The sequence below is a fragment of the Crinia signifera genome, chromosome 2 (genome assembly GCF_055691185.1).
Source record: "Crinia signifera chromosome 2, ASM5569118v1, whole genome shotgun sequence".
NCBI classification, from domain to species: Eukaryota; Metazoa; Chordata; class Amphibia; order Anura; family Myobatrachidae; genus Crinia; species Crinia signifera.
In genome coordinates, this window is record NC_139218.1 from 366,301,986 (window position 1) to 366,327,489 (window position 25,504).

General features: G+C 43.9%; 1 protein-coding gene across 2 annotated transcripts in view; it reads left to right on the forward strand.

Moving 5' to 3' along the window:
- CUL5 (cullin 5) overlaps positions 1 to 24,546 on the forward strand; it is a 76,091-nt gene extending 51,545 nt beyond the window's left edge. The window contains exons 13-19 of one of the 2 annotated variants that reach the window (XM_083169973.1): positions 10,035 to 10,166; positions 10,966 to 11,164; positions 12,290 to 12,465; positions 12,711 to 12,872; positions 13,841 to 13,959; positions 17,810 to 17,933; positions 18,910 to 24,546. In XM_083169973.1, the coding sequence (XP_083026099.1) occupies positions 10,035 to 10,166; positions 10,966 to 11,164; positions 12,290 to 12,465; positions 12,711 to 12,872; positions 13,841 to 13,959; positions 17,810 to 17,933; positions 18,910 to 19,104 (1,107 nt within the window). In that variant the 3' untranslated portion in view covers positions 19,105 to 24,546. The remainder of the gene's footprint in view (positions 1 to 10,034; positions 10,167 to 10,965; positions 11,165 to 12,289; positions 12,466 to 12,710; positions 12,873 to 13,840; positions 13,960 to 17,809; positions 17,934 to 18,909) is intronic. The other variant, XM_083169974.1, reaches the window with a different exon arrangement.
- The last annotated feature ends 958 nt before the right edge of the window (positions 24,547 to 25,504 follow it).

Genomic DNA, 25,504 nt, shown 5'->3' on the forward strand with positions numbered 1-25,504 from the left:
GTCATCGGCGCCTCGCCTTTTCACCAAGGTAATGGCAGTCATGGTTGCCTTTCTCCACACACTAGGAGTCAAGATTGTTCCGTATCTGGACGATTTGTTGATAAAAGCCGGATCCAGGAGTCAGCTGGAACAGGCTCTTCACGTGACTTGTCAGACCTTGATTCGGCATGGCTGGATTCTAAACTATGGCAAATCCCAGATGGTACCTTCCCAAAGGATTTTGTTTCTTGGACTGATTCTGGACACAGAAGTACAGCGGGTCTTCCTTCCCTTGGAGAAAATTTCCTCGATTCAGGACTTGGTGAAGCAGGTGCTTCAACCTCGGAGGGTGTCGGTGCACCTTTGCATTCGGTTGCTTGGCAAGATGGTCGCCTCCTTCGAGGCTCTGCCTTTCGGCCGTTTCCACTCCAGGACTTTTCAACTCGATCTGTTGAGACAGTGGTCGGGTTCGCATGTCCACATGCACAGGACGGTAATTCTTTCACCCTGCAGTCGGCTGTCCCTTCACTGGTGGCTTCACACGGCCAATCTGTTGGAGGGGCGTCGGTTCGGAGTCTGGGAGTGGACTATCATCACGACGGATGCCAGCCTGAGGGGCTGGGGGGCGGTTGTGATGAGACGTCACTTTCAGGGCCGTTGGTCTCCGCAGGAATCAAGGCTGCCGATAAATATTCTGGAGATTCGGGCTATCCGTCTGGCTCTTCTCAAGGCGGACCTGTTCATCAGAGGGAAGCCGATCCGAATTCAGTCGGACAATGCCACGGCTGTGGCATACAGTATATCAACAGACAGGGTGGAACGCGCAGTCGGGCAGCTATGCAGGAGGTACGCCCGATCCTTCAATGGGCGGAGAGGAATTCTCTGGCCTTCTCGGCGGTGTTCATTCCAGGGGTCGACAATTGGGAAGCGGACTACTTAAGTCGCCAGGATGTGCACCCAGGGGAGTGGGCACTGCATCCGGAGGTGTTTGGCCAGATTGTCAATCGTTGGGGGTTACCTCAGATAGACATGATGGCATCCAAACGGAATTGCAAGGTGGCTCAGTATTGTTCCAGGTCACGAGATCCGGAGGCAGTGGCGACGGATGCTCTGACCGCAGAGTGGAATTACCATCTAATCTATGTGTTCCCTCCGTTACCCTTGATTCAGTTAGTACTCAAACGGATCAAGCGCGAGAAGGCAACGGTGATTTTCATAGCTCCAAATTGGCCTCGTCGGCCTTGGTTTGCCGATCTTCAGGGGCTCCTGATAGATCAACCCTGGCTACTGCCTCAAAGAGAGGATCTATTGCAACAGGGACCATTCGTCTACCAAGAATTAAGGCAGCTGCGTTTGACGGCGTGGCTGTTGAGGCCGAGCTGCTGAGTAGGCGTGGGGTACCTAAAGAGGTCATTCCCACAATGATGAGAGCCAGGAAGGAGGTTACTTCCCGGCATTATTACAGGATTTGGAAGGCTTATGTGTCGTGGTGTGAACGACACAAGTGCCATACAGCTGTTTTTTCTTTGTCCCGATTGTTGAGGTTTCTGCAATCAGGGTTTGAGGCGGGCCTTCGTTTAGGGTCCCTTAAGGTCCAGGTGTCCGCCTTGTCGGTTTTCTTTCATAGGCGATTAGCCTTGATGCCGGAAATACAAACATTTTTGAATGGGGTTCTAAGGCTGCAGCCTCCGGTAAGACCTCCGGAAGAACCTTGGGATCTTCCTTTGGTGCTGGACTATCTCAAGTCGGAGGTGTTTGAGCCTTTAGAATCTATTGATTTACGTTTACTTACCTGGAAGACGGTGATCTTACTGGCTTTGGCATCGGCTAGACGAGTGTCTGACCTCAGTGCTCTCTCATGTCGTTCTCCGTATTTGGTGTTCCACTCAGATAGGGCGGAACTCCGGACTAGATTGGATTACTTGCCAAAGGTGGTGACGGCTTATCATCTTAATCAGCCAATCGTGGTTCCGGCCTTGACAGGAGAGTTCGCTTCACTGGATGTGGTCAGAACTTTGCAGGTTTATGTGGACAGAACCAAGGATCTCAGGAAGTCGGATTCTCTGTTTGTCCTATACTGTTCCGCAAAACGTGGTTGGCCGGCTACCAAGCAAACTTTGGCCAGGTGGATTTGTCTAACCATTAAACAAGCTTATGTTCAGGCCTTCCGGCCTCCGCCTACTAGAGTTTCGGCTCATTCCACCCGTTCGGTGGGACCTTCTTGGGCGGCGGCCAGGGGGGGGTCTCTTTCTCAGGTATGTAGGGCAGCCACTTGGTCTGGGCCCAATACCTTTATTAAGTTTTATAGGTTTGACACCTTCGCGGCATCCTCTACTAGGTTTGGCCGCGCGGTGCTTCAGGATGCCCAGCGCCTTCCCGCCCGTGGGGATGGCTTTGGGACGTCCCCAGCGTAGTACTTCAGTGTCCCCAGAGGATGAAGGAGAAAATAGGAATTTGGTACTCACCGATAATTCCCTTTCTCCGAATCCGAAGGGGACACTGAGCGCCCTCCCGGCACTGGTCTTCTGGTAAGGGAGGGGTTTTTACAGGTCGCATGTGGCCAGGTTGTGTTGCATGCGATGGTCTGTATGTAAGTTCTTTTGACTTATTTTTGTTTCGGTGTCTTGTTTTCATTCTCTCTCTCTCTCTCTGTCAGAGGTTTCCTGGTCTCTTTTCTCCTCTCGGGCACAGTAACTAAGACTGGAGTCTGAGGGGGGGATAGAGGGGGAGGAGCCACACCACACTTCAAGTTCTTAAAGTGCCAACTCCTCCATAACACCACACTATCCCCAGCGTAGTACTTCAGTGTCCCCTTCGGATTCGGAGAAAGGGAATTATCGGTGAGTACCAAATTCCTATTTTTTTTAACCCCTTCCCGACATTTGACGTACATTTACGTCATGGCCGGGATGTACTTCCCGACGCATGGCATAAATGTACGTCATGGCTTTAAACTGTCACCGCGTCTATAGACGCGGTGACAGTTTAAACATGTCTGCTGTCCCTGACAGCAGACATGTCCCTGCATGCCCAGGGGGGGTGGCGATGCCTCCCCCCCATCGGCGATCGCTGTGATTGGCTGTTCAAATGTGAACAGCCAATTACAGTGTTTTCTGTGTACCGGCGAATAACGTTCGCCGGTGACACAGGGATCGGTGGTGATTGGTGCTGTAAAGTACAGCACCAATCACCACGGGGTGTAAGGGTGACACTGGTGTCACCCCACCTCACCCCACCCGCCCCCAAAGGCCGTGATTGGTTCGTCGGACCGACGGACCAATCACAGCCATGGAGGGTGATTTAAACTAACGGTGACTGCACTGCAGACGCCATTCCGGTCTGGAATTGCGTGCAGTGCGGTCACCGTGCCTATCTGCCGTGATATACTGACCTGATCCTTGCAAATACTTACCTGATCACCTGATCACTGCTTGTAGCGTGCTGGATGCTTCCTGGATCTGACTTCTTGTGACTTCCTGCTGCTGCTGCAGTGTGAGAGAGAGAGAGAGAGAGAGAGAGAGAGAGAGATAGTGACAGAGAGTGCTATATTTTGTGTCTGCTACCCCCCCTTTTTGGGGGTGCAGGTTTTTTTTTTTTATATATATAACTGTCAGTGCTGCTGCTGCAGTGTCATAGAGTGATAGATAGTGATAGATAGTGAGAGATAGAGAGATAGAGAGAGATAGTGATAGAGAGTGCTATATTTTGTGTCTGCTACCCCCCCTTTTTGGGGGTGCAGGTTTTTTTTTTTATATATATATAACTGTCAGTGCTGCTGCTGCAGTGTCATAGAGTGATAGATAGTGATAGATAGTGATAGATAGTGATAGATAGTGATAGATAGTGAGATAGAGAGAGATAGAGAGAGATAGAGAGAGATAGAGAGAGATAGAGAGAGATAGAGAGAGATAGAGAGAGATAGAGAGAGATAGTGACAGAGAGTGATAGAGAGTGCTATATTTTGTGTCTGCTACCCCCCCTTTTTGGGGGTGCAGGTTTTTTTTTTATATATATAACTATCAGTGCTGCTGCTGCAGTGTCATAGAGTGAGAGATAGTGAGAGATAGTGAGAGATAGTGAGAGATAGTGAGAGATAGTGAGAGATAGTGAGAGATAGTGAGAGATAGTGAGAGATAGTGAGAGATAGTGAGAGATAGTGAGAGATAGTGAGAGATAGTGAGAGATAGTGAGAGATAGTGACAGAGAGTTATAGAGAGTGCTATATTTTGTGTCTGCTACCCCCCCTTTTGTGCTGATCAGTATATCTGTGCTGATCAGCAACTTTTTGGGGGTGCAGGGTTTTTTTTTTTTTTTATATATACCTGTCAGTTGCTGCCAGTTGCACTGTCAGTTGCACCAAAGGTTGTGCACCTGCTGCCCCTCACTGGTAATCAGTGTCGCATCAGTGATCACCTTTTTTTTTTTTTGAGGGTGCTGTGGGGTCTTTTTTTAATTTTTTTTTGGTACTTGTTTCCTAGAACGGCCACAACGATTTAGATCGTTGTGGTCGTAAGATAAAAAATCGGATCGATCGCATCGCATGCGATTTGGTCGCATACGATGCGACCGATCCGATCGACCGATTTTTCACCCGATTTTTTTTTTTTTTTCACCTGATTATTTTCAATTGCCCCCACAAATGTTACTAAGTGGGCTAGACCCCACGATAGACGTCAACCCGAAGCGTGGCGAGCGCAGCGAGCCCGCGAGGGGCGGCGGTGCGCGTCCTCCGACCTTTTCATTCCCCTACTATCCACTAGGGCGTGGAGTGAGAATAGAATAGTGTGGCGAGCGCAGCGAGCCACCGAGCCCGAAGCGTGGCGAGCGGACGCGTCTAACTTCACAGGTATACGCGTCCCCTCGCGGGGCTCGCTGCGCTCGCCACGCTTCGGGCTCGGTGGCTCGCTGCGCTCGCCACACTATTCTATTCTCACTCCACGCCCTAGTGGATAGTAGGGGAATGAAAAGGTCGGAGGACGCGCACCGCCGCCCCTCGCGGGCTCGCTGCGCTCGCCACGCTTCGGGTTGACGTCTATCGTGGGGTCATGGCGGGCACATAAAAAATGTGAAATGGGTCATATTGGCCCATTTCACCTTTTTTAACATTTTTCCCTATGTGAGATGGACTTAATCAAGTCCATCTCATCTTGTGCCATTATAATGGCACAAGACCGACAAGATCCTCCCGATTTCAATGTTAAAAGATTTTTTAACATTGAAGTCTATGGAAAAATCGGGTCAATCGGTCGGTCGCATCGCGGCCGATTTTAATTGGTCGCGACCGACCGATTGACCCGATTTCTGTCAATCAAAGTGAAAAAAGTGTAAAAAATCGGCCACATCGTGAGGATCGTGTCCCTTAATTAAGAGCCACGATCACTCACGATTGTGGCCGTTCTAGGAAACAAGTACCTTTTTTTTTTTACACACACTGTGATTTTGTGGGTGTCCTGTGGCCACTGTGCGCTGATCAGTGACGTACATCACTGATCAGCTTTTTCGGCACAGGGTTGATCTATTTTTTTTTTTTTTTTTTTATCAAATTCCTGTTGCCTTTGAGCGCTGTTCAGTGACGGACGTTACTGACCAACATCTGTGCTCAATTTTTGGCGCAGGACCTTTTTTTTTTTTTTTTCTGCACTACATACACACTACACACTACATACCCCCCCGGGTTGAAATAAAGTTTGTACCCCCCCTACACTATACACGTGTTGAAACATTTCACTACCAGAAACACAAAAATAAAAATGGCATCCCAAATGTCATCCCAAATGTCATCCCAGTCATCCAGAAGAATGTATTCAGCGGAGGAGGCATATGCCATGCTTGCCTCTGACTCTGACACAGCCAGTGAGGCAAGCGGGGAATTTGAAGGATTCATCTTAAGCTCCTCTTCCTCCTCTAGTGATGAGGGACCCCCTCAAAGACGCCCCCGTAGAGCAGCTGAGACCCCCCCCCCCCCCCAATAATTGATCTCGTATGGACCCCACCACCAGACAATTTTGAGCCCCAGGTTCCTGAGTTTTTGGCCATCAGAGGAATCCAATTTGATTCCACAGGTCTCAGAGAAATTGACTTTTTCAAATTATTTTTCTCTGATGATTTTATAAATTTAATGGTGGACCAAACTAATTTATATGCCCAGCAGTTTATTGCTCAAAACCCCACGTCATCATTTGCTAGGTGGACCCCTGTAGATGCAGTAGAGATGATGACGTTTTGGGGTCTGGTGTTTCATATGGGCATAGTAAAAAAGCCAGAAATTAGGCAATATTGGAGAACAGATGTTCTGTACAGCACCCCACTTTACCGTATGGCCATGACCCGGACTCGTTTTGAGTTAATCCTTAAATTTTTGCATTACAACGATAATGCACAGTGCCCACCCAGAGATGATCCCACCTTTGACCGGCTATTCAAAGTCAGGCCGGTCATTGATCATTTCAGTGCCAAATTTGAAGAGATGTACATCCCAGATAAATTCATTTGCATAGACGAGTCCCTTATACATTTTAAAGGAAGGGTTAAATTCCGCCAGTACCTTCCCAATAAGAGGGCAAGGTATGGCATAAAAATGTATAAGCTGTGTGAAAGCACCTCAGGGTACACCCACAGGTTTAGGGTATATGAAGGGAAGGATTCAAGAATTGAACCGCCAGAATGCCCCCCCTCCCTCGTAGGTGTTAGTGGAAAAATTGTCTGGGATTTAGTGCACCCCTTCCTGGATAAAGGTTATCACCTCTATGTGGATAACTTTTACACTAGCATCCCCCTGTTTAAGGCCCTTGGTTCAAGAGGTACAGCAGCTTGCGGTACTGTGCGCAAGAACCAAAGAGGCCTCCCAAAAACGCACATTGCCCAAGTAATGAGAAGGGGTGAAAGCAGGGCACAATCCACCGAAAATATGTTGTTGGTCAAATATAAGGACAAGAGGGATGTCCTTATACTGACAACAATTCACGGAGACAGTACCACCTCCGTCCCTGTACGAGGTACCAGTACCCACACCTCAAAACCTAATTGTATCCTGGATTACAATAAGTACATGGGCGGAGTGGATCTTTCAGATCAGGTACTGAAGCCGTACAGTGCCCTGCGGAAAACAAAAATCTGGTACAAGAAGCTGGCCGTGTATATCATCCAGATGGCACTGTATAACGCTTACGTGCTATTCCGTTCTACCAGCCAGAGGGGGACATTTATGCACTTTCAAGAGGAAGTCATAAAGAGCCTAATATTTGGGAACCAGCAGGCAGAGGGCCCCAGTACTTCTAGTACTGGCCCCCGTATTGTACCAGGGCAGCATTTTCCTGATGAAATCCCCTCCACTGGAAAAAAGGGCAGGACACAAAAAAGGTGCAAAGTTTGCTATAAAAAGGGAATAAGAAAGCAAACTATTTTCCAGTGTGACACTTGCCCCGACAAACCCGGCCTATGTATAAAGGAGTGTTTTAAAATATACCACACATCTATGGATTATTAGGTTCATCATTTCACCGTGCTTCGGGGGTCTTGCTAATGCCACATAGCACCCACCATTCATTCCACCAGAATCTGAGCCGCAAAATCCAAAAATCACTCCTTCCCTTCTGAGTCCTGCCATGCACCCAACTGGTATTTTTTGGTCACATGTGAGGCATTGCCGTACTCGGGAGAAATTGGGGCACAGATTTTGGGGTGGTTTTTCTCCTTCATACCTTATGAAAATGAAAAATTTTGAGCCAGAACTGCATTTTTGTGTAAAAAATTTAATTTTTCATTTGCACAGCCCAGTTGTATCAAAATTGGTGAAACCCCTGGGGGTTTGAAATGTACACTATACCCCTAGATGAATTCCCTGAGGGGTGTAGTTTGCAAAATGGGGTCACTTGTGGGGGGGTTCCACTGTATTGGTGCTTTGTGGGTCTTGCTAATGCGACATAGCACCCACCAACATTCCACCAGAATCTGTGCTGCAAAATCCAAATATCACTCCTTCCCTTCTGAGTCCTGCCATTTTTTGGTCACACATGAAGCATTGCCGTACTCGGGAGAAATTGGGGCACAGATTTTGGGGTGCTTTGTCTCCTTCATTCCTTGTGAAAATGAAAAATTTTGAGCCAGAACTGCATTTTTGTGTAAAAAATTTAATTTTTCATTTTCACTGCCCAGTTGTACCACAATTGGTGAAACCCCTGGGGGTGTGAAATGTACATTATACCCCTAGATGAATTCCCAGAGGGGTGTAGTTTGCAAAATGGGGTCACTTGTGGGGGGCTTCCACTGTATTGGTGCTTCGGGGGTCTTGCTAATGCGACATAGCACCCACCAAAATTCCACCAGAATCTGAGCTGCAAAATCCAAAAATCACTCCTTCCCTTCTGAGTCCTGCCATGCACCCAACTGGTATTTTTTGGTCACATGTGAGGCATTGCCATACTCGGGAGAAATTGGGGCACAGATTTTGGGGTGCTTTTTCTCCTTCATACCTTATGAAAATGAAAAATTTTGAGCCAGAACTGCATTTTTGTGTAAAAAAATGTAATTTTTCATTTGCACAGCCCAGTTGTATCAAAATTGGTGAAACCCCTGGGGGTTTGAAATGTACACTATACCCCTAGATGAATTCCCTGAGAGGTGTAGTTTGCAAAATGGGGTCACTTGTGGGGGGCTTCCACTGTATTGGTGCTTTGGGGGTCTTGCTAATGCGACATAGCACCCACCAAAATTCCACCAGAATCTGAGCTGCAAAATCCAAAAATCACTCCTTCCCTTCTGAGTCCTGCCATGCACCCAAATGGTATTTTTTGGTCACATGTGAGGCATTGCCGTACTCTGGAGAAATTGGGGCACAGATTTTGGGGTGCTTTGTCTCCTTCATTCCTTGTGAAAATGAAAAATTTTGAGCCAGAACTGCATTTTTGTGTAAAAAATTTAATTTTTCATTTTCACTGCCCAGTTGTACCACAATTGGTGAAACCCCTGGGGGTTTGAAATGTACATTATACCCCTAGATGAATTCCCTGAGGGGTGTAGTTTGCAAAATGGGGTCACTTGTGGGGGGGTTCCTAACTTTTAGCATCTTATGGTGCCTAGAAACCTACATGGTGCCTAAAAAATAATCTCATAAAAAGGAGGCTCCAAAATCAAGTAGGTGCTCCTTCTATTATGAAGCCTGTGGTTTGGTCAACGTGCACACTAGGGCCACATATAGGATATTTATGAAAACAAAAGAATTGGGGGAATCAATTTTTAGTCACATTTCTCTAGTAAAATCTACGGTGTTCCTTAGAAAAATGTATTAAAATTGAAAATCTGCAAAAAAAATGAAATTTTGAAATTTCACCTACACTTTGTTTTAATTCCTGTGAAACACCTAAAGGGTTAACAAACTTCCAAAATGCTGTTTTGAATACTGTGAGGGGTGCAGTTTTTGAAATGGCATCATTTATGGGGGTGTCTCACATACAAGTCCCTCAAAGTCACATCAGAACTGAACTGGTCCCTAAAAAAATCAGTGTTTGAAATTTTCTTGAAAATTTGAGAATTTGCTATTCATATTTTAAGCCTCCTAGTGTCCAAAAAAATTAAAAGGAGGTTGAAATAATGATGGCAACATAAAGTAGACATATGGTCTATGTTAGTTAATAACTATTTTGAGTGGTATGATTATTTGTCTCACAAGCAGAAAATTTAACATTTTGAAAATTGCAAAATTTTCCATTTTTTAACGACATTTTGGTATTTTTCACAAAAAACCACAGACTGTATCGACCCAAATTTACCACTAACTTGAAGTACAATGTGTCACGAGAAAACAATCTCAAAATCACTGGGATAAGTAAAAGCAAAAAAAAGTTATCCCCACTTAAGTGATACCTGTCAGATTTGAAAAAAAGGGCTCTGTCAGGAAGGCAAAAACAGGCTGCGGCGGGAAGGGGTTAATTAAAATATTTTTATTGAGTTTGTCAGATAGACATTTACTTGTGCTGTGGTACCGGTTTCTTTTATTTCGGGTGGAGATGGGAACCCTGTGTGTACTATGAAATTACATGTAATCTCTGTGTCTACAGCTGCTGGTGCTAAAGTATGTACAGAACAAAGATGTCTTCATGCGGTACCACAAAGCCCACCTTACCAGGCGTCTGATCCTGGACATCTCAGCCGACAGTGAGATTGAAGAGAACATGGTGGAGTGGCTCAGGGTAAAAAAAAAAACTCTTTAACCAGTGATTGGGTTATCTTGTGTCTGTTTAGTTACTTGGAGCATTTATGTACACTTAAACGAGGGGATACAATGTTTGTGAGAGACTTTGAATTCTCTGTAGTCCTTCATTAACCACTGGATCAACGCTTGTGGGGGGGCCCACCAATTCATTGAATACTTTGTCCCACATTACCCATCTGTTTAGTATACAGTGAACCAGCCAGTGCCCTTGAGTACTTGCCTCCCATGGTTTGCTCCTGCTGCATCAAAGTCCCCTCATCACAGTCATGGATGTGATGTGTCATGTGACACTGGCGATGGGAGTTGGGAGATACTCTGTGCTGTATACACTGCAGCACTGACTGAACAGCACCAGCAGCAGCCACTGTCTGGGAAAATATGCTTCTGGGCTTGTTCTTCGCAATCGCAGGGTCACACTAACCATATGCGGGTTCCCCATCAACCTGTCCCTATTGGGAATTGATTTTGTAATCTAAGTTATAACCTTGTGCAGTCCAAATTTATTCTGCAATTCGGTCTGTTTTAAATGTTTAAATTAATTGTAATTTTTACACTAAACTACATTGAATGTTGAACGATGTTAATGTTTTATTTTTAAAGTGGCTCACCATTGAATCTGCTACTAGCGCTAGGGCTGTTGAGCCTGACTAGACGATAGACTTGAAAGGGTTAATGTTCCAAGTATTGATTAGCATTTTTAATAAATCATTTTATCTGTGTACAATTCCCTTCCTCAAACCTGATCAGACTCTGAGGTATTTTATTGCACTTTCCAGGAAGTGGGGATGCCGGCAGATTACGTCAACAAACTGGCCCGGATGTTCCAGGACATTAAGGTGTCCGAAGATTTAAACCAGGCATTCAAAGAGATGCATAAAAACAATAAGCTAGCCCTTCCAGGTAGGAGTCGTGTGCCACCTCAATGGATCCTGCAGGATGTAAACGTGCGAGCAGGGCCCTCCTACCTCTATATCGGTTTGTTACCACCCAGTTTGTTTTATTATGGTTTTACTTTTGTGAAGCGCAAGGGAATTTGCTGCACTATATAAGAAATTGTAAATAAATAATACATACGGGATGCGGTCATTTGGTCTACTGCATTATGGTCGACAGTCATTAGGTCGAATCCATTAGGTCGACATGCTAAAAGGTCGACATGACTCTAGGTCGACATGGGAAAAGGTCGACATGATTCTAGTTCGAAAGGTCATTAGTTCGACAGGTCATTAGTTCGACAAGGTCATTAGTTCGACATTGTCTATGTCGACATTCACAAGGTCGACATGGAGTTTTTCACTGTTTTTTGAGCCAACATGTGCCGACAGGCGGTATTTCATGCCCTACCATCCACTAGGGCGTGGTGGGAGAATAAAATAGTGTGCCGAGCGTAGCGAGGCACTGTGCCCGACGCATAGCGAGCGCAGCGAGCGATGCGAGGGGATGCAGTGCACTTTAAACTGTGTCCATGTCGACTGTGTTGACATTCAGGTAAAAAAACAGTGAAAAACCCCATGTCGACCTTGTGAATGTCGACATAGACAATGTCGAACTAATGACCTTGTCGAACTAATGACCTTTCGACCTAGAATCATGTCGACCTTTTCCCATGTCGACCTAGAGTCATGTCGACCTTTTAGCATGTCGACCTAATGGATTCGACCTAATGACTTTCGACCATAATGCAATAGACCAAATGATCCCAACCCAATACATACATAAATGTAAAGTGCTTGCGCTGCCTAATGGTCAGGAATGTGCAGTTGGGTGGTGGAACGTGATCTTTTCAGATTTTTTTTTTTTTCTCGGACCTCCACTACGGTGTGGTGGGAAAATATAACCGTAGACACAGTACACGGCGTCCATGTCGACATTCATGACAAAACCGTGAAAAACTCGTATTACTGTCGACCTTCATTGAGTCAACCCTGTGACCTATACCCATCTCAATGGTTGGCATTGGTCAGTTTTGCGGTGGTCACATTGGAATGTTAGAGTGATGGTCACAGGGGCTATGAATTCAGACATCTAGTACACATAGCTATCTCTGCTTTTATTAGCAATGTCATTTATACGTATTAATTCATCTTCTTGTTATCGCAGCTGATTCTGTGAATATTAAGATTTTAAATGCTGGTGCTTGGTCAAGGAGCTCCGAAAAGGTGTTTGTGTCCCTCCCCACTGAGCTGGAGGACCTCATCCCCGAGGTGGAGGAATTCTACAAGAAGAACCACAGTGGCAGAAAACTGCATTGGCACCATCTGATGTCTAACGGCATTGTGAGTACAGATACTGAGGGCATGCACTGGGCACAAGGTGCTCGACCTGTTGCTGCGTGCTAAAAATGAGATCTATGTACAAAGCTTAGAGACGCGGTTCTAAAGTTTTTTTTCATGGCTTTTAATTTTTATTGGCTCTCATTTTATCAAGTACAGTTATGTCATTAAAAATTGGTGATGGTAAGTTAGGAAACACTATAGTAAATAGGGTACTGGAGTTGCCTAAATAATGTTATGTCTTGTAGATAACGTTTAAGAATGAGGTGGGCCAGTATGATCTGGAGGTGACGACGTTTCAGCTGGCGGTTTTGTTTGCCTGGAACCAGAGACCTAAAGAGAAAATAAGTTTTGAAAATCTCAAATTAGCAACAGAGTTACCGGACGCAGAGCTGAGGAGGACCCTGTGGGTATGTGTCCATGCTGTCTTGGTCATATTCGGGTGTACAGAGGTGTCCATACATGCCTATCCTCACATTGTCACAAATATACCCAAGGACTTTGCCACACCATGTCATTTTTTTCTTACAATATGATATCACGACTGTCGGGACGCATGCTCGTTCTCGGCACGCTCGCCTGTTTATCGTCAGGCCGGGATTCAATGTTCCACCTGCCGATCGGCGAAAAGGGGGCGTGGCTGCCTACACGGCCGTGGATTGTCGAGATATGGCCGTGGTGTTGACAATCCACAGCCGTTCTCGACAAAACGGGATAGGCTGCTTTTAAAGTCTGGTCTGTTCTGTCGAGATGCCTGTTCATTGCTGTCGGGAAAGACGGCATTGAATAGGTGCCCGACGCTATTTCCCCTGTCGGAAATAGCATCAGGGATTCCATTGCAGCAAAATACTAATCCAAAATACCTAGTATATTTAGCGCAAAGTTTCGTGACCTTTTCATCTTAATTCAACATCTGGGTAAAAAAATCAACAGATATTGGTTTCTCACGCCACACATTGTTATACTCTGCTACTTTATACCTTTTTCTTTTGTGGCAACTGTACTAATTCTAGGGGGGCTCTGTACTAATCCTTGGAGAGAGATAATTATCTCCTAACTGCTAGGCTACAGATTTGTTTTAAAAATGACAGTTAGGGCCCGATTGGTGAGTACTTTATCTCCATCCGCTTTCTCTCTCCCTAAGCACCTACCGCCCTGTAAGCTAATGTGTATATGATAAAGATGCAGAGCTCAGGAAGAGGTGCACAAGCACAGGAACTGCTGCCCGTAGCAAAGCGTCTCGGTTGCGTCGGTACATTTTCTCTCATTTGCACTGTATCTTATTTTTGACATTTGTGTGTGTGTGTGTGTGTGTTGGTATATCTGGTGAAATATTCATTTTAATTTATATTGTATATTTTTTAAATCTTTATCTTAGTCTCTAGTAGCGTTTCCAAAACTGAAAAGACAAGTTTTATCCTACGAGCCAGCAGTAAACTCCCCGAAAGACTTTACAGAGGGAACCTTGTTTTCGGTGAACCAGGAGTTCAGTTTAATGTAAGTGCTTTATGAGTTTTCTTATGTTTTCTCCTTGCGTCCCTTTGTTTGTGTGAAATGACTTATTGTTCATTATATTAAACATCAGGCGCATTGTTGTGTAACTGACATAAGAGCACAGCAGCCATAACAGAGATGGCAGGGGACTTTGGACTTGGGCATAGACCTAAAGAAAAGCTTGTCCACTACAGAGTAACCTTCCATAGCAACATAACCGATTATTTATATCCTTTAGGTATAATGAAGCTAAGCTTTCCCTAACATGCTATTCTCCGGCCTACTGGAAGGAGTAGAATGTTGCCCATGATTTAGCATCGGTCTGAAAGGCAGCTTATCTAGTAGAGCAGTGTGGAGAGTGGAATCTGCTTGCTCTTCTATAGCAAGTGTTGTTCTGGTTATCTTCCAGTTTAGTGTACCCACTGTCGATTGCTGTTCTTGTACACATTGGCTTCATCCTGCCAATGCCACTGGTCCTTAAGATGTCAGACAGGGGGTTTTGTTCCACCAGGCAGGACACTGCAGAACAGACACCTCCTAGCCTCCGAGTACTACTGAAGTGTTGGAAGTTGCCCGACTCCCCAATTCCTCTCATTGCCCTCCGCTACATGTTAATTGGATGCACCTAGAGCAGTGGTTCTCAACCTTGGTCCTCAGGGACCCCCAACAGTGGTCACCCCACAGACACACAGGTGCACTAATTACTCACTGGCACATTTTAAAAGATCACAGGTGGAGCTAATTATTTCACTTGATTCTGTCAGGACACCTGGAAAACGTGCACTGTTGGGGGTCTCTGAGGACCGAAGTTGAGAACCACTGACCTAGAGTATGTTAAGCAGAGGATATTGAAAGAGAGCAGGTAATGGCTGTTTATTACAGCCAGGTACCTGCTCTCACGGCCACGAGCGGCGAGTTCGCCGATCGTGGCCGTTTAACCCTTTAAGCACCGCGGGCAAATCGCCCGCAGTGCTTAAATAGCTGATCGGAGGGGGGGCGCCCCCCTCCGGCGCCGATCGGAGGGGGGGCGCCCCCGTCCGGCGCCGATCGGAGGGGGGGCGCCCCCGTCCGGCGCCGATCGGGGCCCCCCGCGGCGAGATCGGAGGGTGCCGATCGGTTGCCATGGCAGCCAGGGGTCTAATGTAGACCCCTGTGCTGGCCATGTCAGCATTCCTATTACATCCTGCCTGAGGCAGGATGTAATAGGAAGTGCTGAAAATCACTATGTTCAGCCATAGAGCTCTATGGCTGAACCTAGTACAGGCGATCGCGCCCCCTAGTGGTCAAGTACACTAGGGGGCCTTGTAGTAAAAAAAAAAAAAAAATAGTTAAAAAAAAAAAAAAAAAAAATATTAAAAGTTCAAATCACCCCCCTTTCCCCATTTCACAAATAAAAATAAAAAAATAAACATATTTGGTATCGCCGCGTTCCTAAAAGTCCGATCTATTAAAATATAACATTAGTTATCCCGCACGGTTAAAGGCGTAAACGGAAAAAAATTCCCAACGCCAAAACTACGTTTTTTGGTCGCATCGCCTACCCCAAAAAAAGTAACTAAAAGAGATCAGAAAGTCGCACATATCCCATAATGGTATGTATTAAAAAGTACACTTCAGCCCGCAAAAAATGAGCCCTCACCCAGGTCCGTAGGTGGAAAAATAAAAAAGTTATAAGCCGCAGAACATGGCGACGCGACGCAAATTAGAAAAACCGTAAAATTTTCTATTTTTTTTTTTTAGTGGTAAAACGTAACGAAAACTATATAAGTTTGGTGTCACCGGAATTGTAACGACCCATAGAATAAAGATAACCCATCATTTTAAACGAACTATGAACTCCAAAAAAACCGTAACCAGCGCAAAATTGTGGAATTGCGTTTTTTTTTCTTTTTACCCCACATTGAATTATTTCCTGATTCCCCAGAATATTATACGGTATAGTAAATGGTACCATTAAAAAGTACAACTTGTCCCGCAAAAAAAAAGCCCTCATGTGTCTATATAGCCGGAAAATTAAAAAAGTTACGCTTATTTGAACGCGAGGAGGAAAAAAAAAAAAAAAGTTAACAAAAAACGCCCCGTCGGGAAGGGGTTAAATGCATATTAGAAGCGTCCTTTAAACGTGGGACATAAGTATATTGGTCTTCCACTACAAGCCACTGTTTCGTTTTACCACACACATTTGTGCGTGTTAGTTGCAGAGCGTCATCATTTATATTTGGCATTTATATATACATCCAGCTTGGAGTGTAAGGTAAAGCGCTAGTTCAACATGTTTAGGCCATAAAGTAACCATAGTGCCCCCGGACATAGAGGGGGCATATACTTACTTACCTTACCTCTGTAAGACGCATCCGTGATTCATTGGTTCTGCTGTCCATGGTGCACACTCCCAGCTCTGAGCAATATACATAGTCTCCATGATTTTCTCACATCTTTCTTGTCCTGCTTCTCAAGCTCGGCCATCCGGACCTGGTAAAACTATGGCTGAATGTTAAACATGTCCAAGTATTTTGTCACCTCAAACTCCTAGTTATTTTTGGACCTATTTCCTAACACAGTGCAACAAAAAACTATTCCCTCTTTCATGGATGGGGAGCAGCGTACTGTGGGCCGTATCAATGTGGCCGGTGAGGGGGTTAAATTACCAGGATCGCAGAAAACAAGCCATTTAACCCCCGCGTTGGCCGCTCACCCTATTCTATGTTCCGGGGGAAACCTCACTGTCAGATGACGGGGAGGATTCCCTAGAACAGCGAGGTTCGCGGCTAATGCAGGGAGCCCGCTGCATTTAGCCGGGAGCCTTGCTGTTTTAGCGGTCGCATACGCCGATTCCCCCTCGCTCCAAAAACCTAGCGAGGGGGAAACATCACTGCTCACTGTCACAGCTCGCAGAAAGCATTGAATACACCCCTTTTTCTCCTTCGGGAGACATCAGGGGCCACAGCTTTACAGTGGGTAATAGGAGTGGGAGAGAGCTCCAGCACCCTAGAGCAGGCACGTCCAACCTGCGGCCCTCCAGATGTGCTAAAACTACACATCCCAGCATGCATTGCCATCATTCCCTAATAGCCAAATTGTGGCAAGGCATGCTGGGATGTGTAGTTTTAGCACATCTGGAGGGCCGCAGGTTGGACATGCCTGCCCTAGAGGATAACTTTAACTGCCTCCCAGGCAGCCAGGCTCCTCCCCTCCTATACCCCGCCTCCAGGCCAAGGACCTCAGTTTTTCTAGGGTGCTGGCAGGAGCCAGATGCATCCAAAAGAGGGGCTGCTATATAGCAGCCATAACTGGTGTGGTAAAGGGGTCCGACAGTCGGGATCCCGACTGGCCGGACCCAGACAGCATGGCAAGCGCAACAAAGCCCCTTGCGGGCACGGTGGCTCGCCACGCGAGTGACCTATTCTATTCTCCCTCTATCGGGGTCGTGGACCCCCACGAGGGAAAATAGGCAATGGCCGTCGGGAACCCGGCTGTCAGTGTTTTGACAGTCGTGATCCCGACGTCAGGTGAATGCCTGTCGGGATCCTTTCCGGCACCCAGCCAAGGGATGAGTCCTTTCCCATTGATCATTGCTTTGGAACTTTGTGTCATGGATCTCCCATTCAGCACCTAGATATGGGGGAACCTCTGGCTTCTGCATATTCCTCTCCTCCCTTTACCACTAGAACCGTTATATTCTGCACAGTGCTACATCTGTTAGAACAATGTGTTTACATATAACCATGACACAAGCCTTGGCACAGTCGGTGGTAATTGCCGGTAATCCTGAGTTATTGAGTAATCTAAGTACACAATACTTCCCTAATAAACTACACAATTGTTGTGACATCATTCTCTGCTTTTCTTTCAGAAAAAATGCGAAAGTCCAGAAAAGAGGAAAAATCAATTTAATTGGTCGCTTACAGCTGACCACCGAGAGGATGAGGGAGGAGGAAAATGAAGGCATTGTGCAGTTGCGGATACTGAGGACACAGGTTTGTGCTTTCACGTCCTTTATAATGAACTCTAGGAAGCCATTCTTGTATTGTATCGGGTGATCACTTTGCTCGCAGTATTTAACCTTCATTAGAACTTTCACTGCAGGACGACACAGGAAAAGTCAACATGGTTATTTTGTTAAGCCGACATGTGACGACATGGTCCATTTCATGCCCTACAATCCACCAGGGTGTGAAGGGAGAATATATTATTGTCTCAAGCCCAAAGTGGGATGCGGTCATTTGGTCTACAGCATGATGGTAGACAGTCATTAGGTCGACATTGGAAAAGGTCGACATGGGTCTTGGTCGAAAGGACGTTAGTTTGACAGTGTCTAGGTCGACAGTCAAAATGTCAACATGGGGTTTTTCACTGTTTTCTGAGCCGACATGTGCCGACAGGCGGTATTTCATTCCCTACCATCCACTAGAGTGTGGTGGGAGAACAAAATGGTGTGCCGAGCGCAGCGAGGTACCGTGCCTGATGCATTGCGAGCGAGGCGAGGGGATGCGGTGCACTTTAAACTGTGTCCATATCGACTGTGTTGACATTCAGGTAAAAAAACCCTGTGAAAACCCCCATGTCGACCTTTTTGCTGTCGACCTAGACATTGTCGAACTAATAACCTGTCGACCTTTTCCCATGTCGATCTTTCCCCATGTCGACCTAATGACTGTCGACCATCATGCTGTAGACCAAATGATCCCAACCCCCCAAAGAATGGCGAGCAGACAGTGCACTTTTTTTTTTTTGGTGTCCATGTCGACATTCAGGACGAAAAAAAAGTGAAAACCCCATGTTGTCCTTTTTGACTGTTGACCTTCCCAATGTGTAAAGCACCCCAACCATATCTGTAGTCTTCTGCGGAGAGAACCGCTTTCTCTATGATAACGGGTTAAGCCGAAGGTTCCACTTTTGGCTTTTTGTTACCGTCAATGTTTTGTCATCTAAAAGCCATTCTTTTCCGTCTAGGAGGCTATTATTCAAATCATGAAGATGAGGAAGAAAATCACGAATGCCCAGCTCCAAACGGAACTTGTAGAAATTTTGAAAAATATGTTCTTGCCGCAGAAAAAAATGATAAAAGAACAAATTGAATGGCTCATCGAACACAAGTACATACGAAGAGACGAATGTGATATCAACACCTTCATATACATGGCATAACCTCCAAGAGCCTGCCTGGGAAAGCTGGAGAACCCGAGTGCGCGAAGCAGGCCGTTCCCAATATTTATGCTCAAAGCAAAACTCTGGACTTTCGTGTCGCATAAATATTTCCTCCCCCCCCCCCCCCCTCCTGCCTTATCTTTCTAAAGGACAGAATTATATTGCCAATGTCATTACTGCCAGCATGACAGCATTTTTCACATCGTTTTACTAGCATGCTGTTTTAATGGAAAAAATCGTTTTGAAGAACTCGTGAGCTTGTAGATTTCATTTGTTCCAACCAGAAAATCTTAGGTTTTTTTTTTTTTTCGTTAATAACAACAAACGTTTGCCCCAGGGGAGGGGAAATCACCGTTTTCTGCACTGATCCATTGCTGTTACTGTTAGACTTTGTTTATTAAAAGAAAAAATACCAAAAAACAAACAAAACAAAAGACCCCCACCTCCAAAAATAGCACTTTCATATCTAAGTATTGTATTAATTTAACATATGCTAATGTTTGTTCCTGCACAACATTTGTGAATCTTTTATGCATATCATCTGGACAGATTTTGTATTAATTAGTGAACACGGGGACTAATACGCAGGGCTTTTACTGATATATATAATATTAATTTTAAAGGGGGCGATCAATGTAGGGAAACCAGGTAAGGGGTACAGAGCAGCGAAGTCTAAAAACTAGAACCACAAAAATTAATCTTGACCCATTCCAACGGGTCCTGTTATCCGCTGCTCTCGTGCCTGGGGGGGGGGGCGGGTGTTGGAGTAATCCTATCGGGTAACCAAATGAAATGATACAAATGGAGGCGTGTCTAGTGATCAATGAAACATATATTCCCACCCGTACAGGTAAAAAGTGCACAATATTTTTGTGAAGTGTATTCAGGCAGGATCTAATGAAGTATTCGCAAAAGAAAAACAAAAACGTCATAATGAGCATAATTGGGTAAGTGGCACTTTTTATCTTCTCATAGGATTATCTCACCTTCATATGTCGGGGATTTAATTCTACAGCGAAGACTGCCAACAAAAAAAGATACTGTATTGTAGACGATGCATTTGTATATAGATATGTGCTTATGTATCTAGTTATATATTTTGTGTATTAATCCTTACAGGTACTCACGCATATGTGTGATATATATATATATATATATATATATATATATATATATATATATATATATATATACATGCGAGCACCTGTTAAATTTTGTACATATGTATATGTGTGTGTTTGTACATAATCATAAATTTCGCAAAGCCAACACAATCATCTTTAGGATGTATATCTAAATAAATAAAAATATTTACACCTGATATTTTTATATAGTTTTAAACTTCATTTCACATAATTTCCCATGGTTATTTAATCCATGCAGGTGTCTTACAGGACTCTATCCACACTTCAGCTGAAAGAATGTTTTATGTTGTATGACCTTTCTTCCTAGCAAATTTTTTTTTTTTGTTATGTAATAATGGGATTGCTTCTATGTGGATTTGCACAACAGAATTGTTGTACGCTACAGCATTATACAGCAGCATTTTCTAGGGCAATGGAAATAAAGTGATTGTTTGCAAACATTGCTTGAAACTTAACCGCAAGTCTGATCTAATACCACAGTAACCAGCGAGTAATTCAATATATCGGTTAAGGGTAGGTTAGATAATGAAGGGAGATATCCGTTTGTACTGGTTGTGCTACCGATGTACTCTTTAGACCACAGGTTCTCAAACTCAGTCCTGAGGACCCCACACCGTGCGTGGTTTTTTTTTTTTTTGAAGTTACCTCTGGACTTTTAAATGTGACAGTTGGTGATACACAGTGCCCCTGCCATGTGACCTGGAAAACCCGACCTGGGTGTGTTCCTGAGGATTGCGTTTGATAACATTGCTTTAGATCATTGTTGGTGAATGTCCTTCAGTGTCTATTATTAATGCTCTCACTCTTTCTTCAAACCCCCGATCACCGCAACTTCCACCTTCCTCTAATTTGATCCAAAATTATTTTTGTTTTTTAAGGAGCTAAAATATTGCCGAAAGGTACTTCTTCAATATTAGATAATGATAAATACGTATTCTACCAGACAACTCTGCATACAGTATACTGGTGTTTAAATACATATCCGGATCTACAATGTCTAGATCTGTCGTGTTATGGTGGACCACGCTTAGTCAAACCCGTCTAGACGCCTAAAGATAGTCAACCATGTCTAGATAACAGTAACAGAAGTTAGACGCCAGGAGTGTGGTCAACGGTCGCATGGCCAATATGAGTTTTGCATGTTTTTTGGGTGCCGAATGTCACATGTCAACTTGGTTCATACTTTACTATCTAAGTGGAGAAAGAGTAACACTCTAATAGTGTGTTGAGTGTAGCCTGAAGCATGGAGAGCCATGTGAGGGGACACTGGACATATACAGTGTCCACAGGGACCCCTGTGACATTCGGCACCAAAACAACATGAAAAACTCATGTTGCCCATGCTCCCGTTGCTGTAACGCTGGCGTCTAACTTCCGTTACTGACTATCTTTAGGCATCTAACTAGACGGGTTCCACTAAAGGTGCGTACACACAGGCTATAATCGCTGGCAATATGGTTGCTTAGCGACCACATTGCCAGCGAGTGAAGTGTGCACCGGCGATAAATCGTCGGGTGCACTCTCCCGTTTTCAGTCCCCTAATGGTCGCTGGCGTTTTCCCCTGCCTCTTCTCCCGGCAGTGTGTCAATTTCATCAGCGACCATCTATGGTCGCTGATGAAAACGGGACACTGAGCAATATATTGCTAGCGATCATATTGCTCCGTGTGTACGCACCTTATGGGTGGTCAACCATAATATAGTCAGACACGGACCATTCGATCTGATGTACCATAACCATTTAAATAACCAGACCTTGTTATAGTCACTAGTAGAAGCTGATCCATCGTGTAAAAGGAAAAACTAAATGTCCCTGTATGTCCTACTTTCTCCAATGTGCACTGCTGCTTAGTACTACAGCATCTTGTATATCAACGATGATAGTTATGCTGCAAATGTGGATTAAAAAAATATTTTAAGATTTTTCTTTATATAGATGTACCAAATGTTTGTGCCCCATCTGTCAAGCCATAGTGGGTCACATAATGCCGTGTGTGTATATCCAAACTACACACTTTGCTACTGTAGTAGCACTGTAAATAATTAAGATGGGCTCCGAAAAAAAACTAGGTTTCTAACATAGTTAAAATGCTGGCGGCTGGATGGCAGCTGGTGTTTTAATGTGCATTAATAAAAAATAAAAATAAAATAAAAAATTAAAATATTTCCAGAAACACCCACCCCCGCACACACTCCGTCCCCACACCACATCCCACCCACCCAAAAAAAAAAAATCCTCTTGCAATAAAATTAATTCTATAAGATTGTAGCTTATATGGTTGTTTATTTTGGGGTCTCATATAAAAGGCCTCTCAGTCACGCTTCTGGTTTTACTTATTTCTTCAAAACAATTATTGCTCAGACTCTCCTGTTAAATCGCTGCCATGAATTTTAGAGAAAAACATTGCGTTGGTCACGGGCAATTCATGTTAAATCTCACATTAATCACACACTTGTTTGGTTCGTTCCACTCCTTCTGTAAAAGCGTCACATGACACTACCTGCCTGGCTGAATGTTAGTGAATAGTGAAACATTTACCAGAATGTACCATTGTGTCGAACTTAAAATATAAATCAACTTGGAATTTTTGGTTTTAATGGCAGATTTCACTGTGAATTTCATTATGAAAGTTCATTTGATTTGCCATACATAATAATGTATACAGTGTCATCCCATAATTAATAAGATTTAAGGGGGATATTCAGACCCGATCGCAAGGCTACAAATTCACAGGCAGGGCGATAATTGAACAACTTCGCATGTGTCTAGCTTGTAGTACGCATGTGCGATAAAATCCTGCTACTTTTTATTCCGTAGGTGTTTTTGGTGAGTTTATCGGATGTTTGCTCTGGCCTTGATTGCCTTAATCTATCACATTTTAAAAAAATGAGCAGCCCTGCAAATCCATTCTGAATAACCACCTTAGAGGGAGTTTTAACAAAGCTTGAAGAGAGGCAAAGATGCTACCAATCATTCATCTCCTGTTTTACATAATTAACATAACAGAAGTTGATTGGCTGGAACTTTCTCTCCAAGCTTTAATACCTCTCCCCAAAATCATTTTGACAATACAATACATCCAGGAAAGCTGTGCAAATCCACAAAGCACATGGTTTTTATTTTTACTGTGAGTTTTTTTTTTTTTGCTTTTTATTTATTTGTATGAACAAGTCATGTAGCATTTACTAGTGACTTTCAATGATACATTTTGCTCGAGAAAGTGATTTGCCAAATGTAGCTAGTTACCTCTGAATAAGGGAGAAAATATAGTTTTCCTTACCCCGGAAATGCTTGTGTGAACTATATGTACACTTGAATGCTCTTACGTTGAGTCCTGATTTCTTGTTGTGGAGATGGCAGAGCCGTACCCTATTGTAATGACTTCTACATTGGCAGGAGGTGGAAGTTGGAGTATAGTGGTTTGTTTAAATCACTATATTTCTTATAAGAATACCCAGTGATAGGATTATCATAGATCCTTAGGCATTATATACTGTATTAAATGCTTTCCTTTCCTTTATCATTTCTTTTTTATGTGACATTATGTTTAAGGAAATACACCTGATTTTGAGTGCTGGGATGCATTTATTGATTTTTATCAAACTTTTACCTTTTTTATATGCATTGTTTCCAAAATTACTGGTGAAACTTTTTGAAAGATTGGGAACTTCAATATTCATTGCCCATTTTATTTCATTGGATGTTTGGCCATACCCAAAATAAATATAGAAATTGCCTTGAACCCCACTCTCAGCACTCAGTAGTAGTAGTTGCTCAATTTGTCTTCCGCGATATTGATTATACTAGTCTGCCCATTTTTGAATACTTGCAAAACATGCATTCATTTTATGAATGCCATTTTCTTTACTTTTTTGCTTCCTCTGTAATGTTTCTCTGACATTCTTTATAGAATTCAACCATTGTCCTTTTGTGGTGCAGATTTTATCGATAGAAACGTGAGGCAGGTTGATACATTTTTAGAGAATGTTTCCCACCATAAAGATTGCCTGTGAACACAGTCTGTGAAACAGAGACGCGCTTTCTTGTATGCACACTATACGTAGTCTTGGAGTATCGGAGAAAAAAAACAAAAACATTTTTAGCTTGTAAATATATATAGTACGGTATTACAATATTGAATGTGTGCCACTACAAAGTTCTGGGTAATGCTGTGCAGCATTGACATTAAGCAGATGTGTATGGCGGTTCAGAGATGTACTGCTTGATATTTGAATTTTATTTTTAAGTTGTATAATTTATTTTCCTTCCAAATAAAAAATAAATTGATTAAAGTTTATTTGTATCAAGTTTACATTCTGTTTGTTTTTGTTTTTAAATCTACGACTTTTAAGCTGCATTCGCATCAGACTAATGTCGATGTGGACGATAACTAAGGGTTCTGAAGTATAATATCACGTAAATCGTCAGTTGTGTACACAATCGTGACACCGATGCATGTTCTCGCTGGACATTTGTGGATTCTATTGATTTTTTTTGAACAAGCAGGAAGATTTGTTAACGGCATACTCCTGGATGTGACCACTGACCATATCTTTTGGAAGACTGCAGTGTGTATGCACTGTATCATTTGTCTGGGAATTCAATAAAACCGTTAACTACGTTCCATCATTTGCATATGTGTACGAAACGTAAGATTTTAATGGAGTAGCATTCAACTGCATTTACCATGTAAAGAAAACTGTTCCCCCGCCATTGGTCCCTAAAGTGGGTGTGGTAAAGGTTGACATTCAAAGGGTAAAGGAGTTTAACATGGACACCGTCTGAGTGTCCCACGTCCCCTTACATGGCTTCTCATGCTTCGGGCTTGGTGTTCAGCACGCTATTCAGACTATAAAGTTGCAAACCATTTTTCCAGATTTGCCTGCTAAGAAGCTAGGTATTGTGTGACATTCCCGGGTTTAAAAAAAATCCTGGGTCCATTGCAGGTGCTCAAATACAGAGTAGAGCCATTCAGACATACACTAGTCCCGGGACTGTGCACGTGAAAAATCCCGGGATTTTTGCATATGTCTGAAAGGGATATTAGGGAAATCTGGGGAGATGTCGCAAAGGGCCCACTTAAAAAGAATACCAAAAACAGTAAGCACGTTACACTCTCCAACAAGCCCAGGCCTAGGTAATTAATACTCTATGACACCCTTCCGCCCACCCCCCCCCTTCTGGTGATTAGGGCTCAGTAACAAGATGCAAACTTTCCAAGTGTTTCTAGAACAGTGAAGGGTCTTTGTACCAGT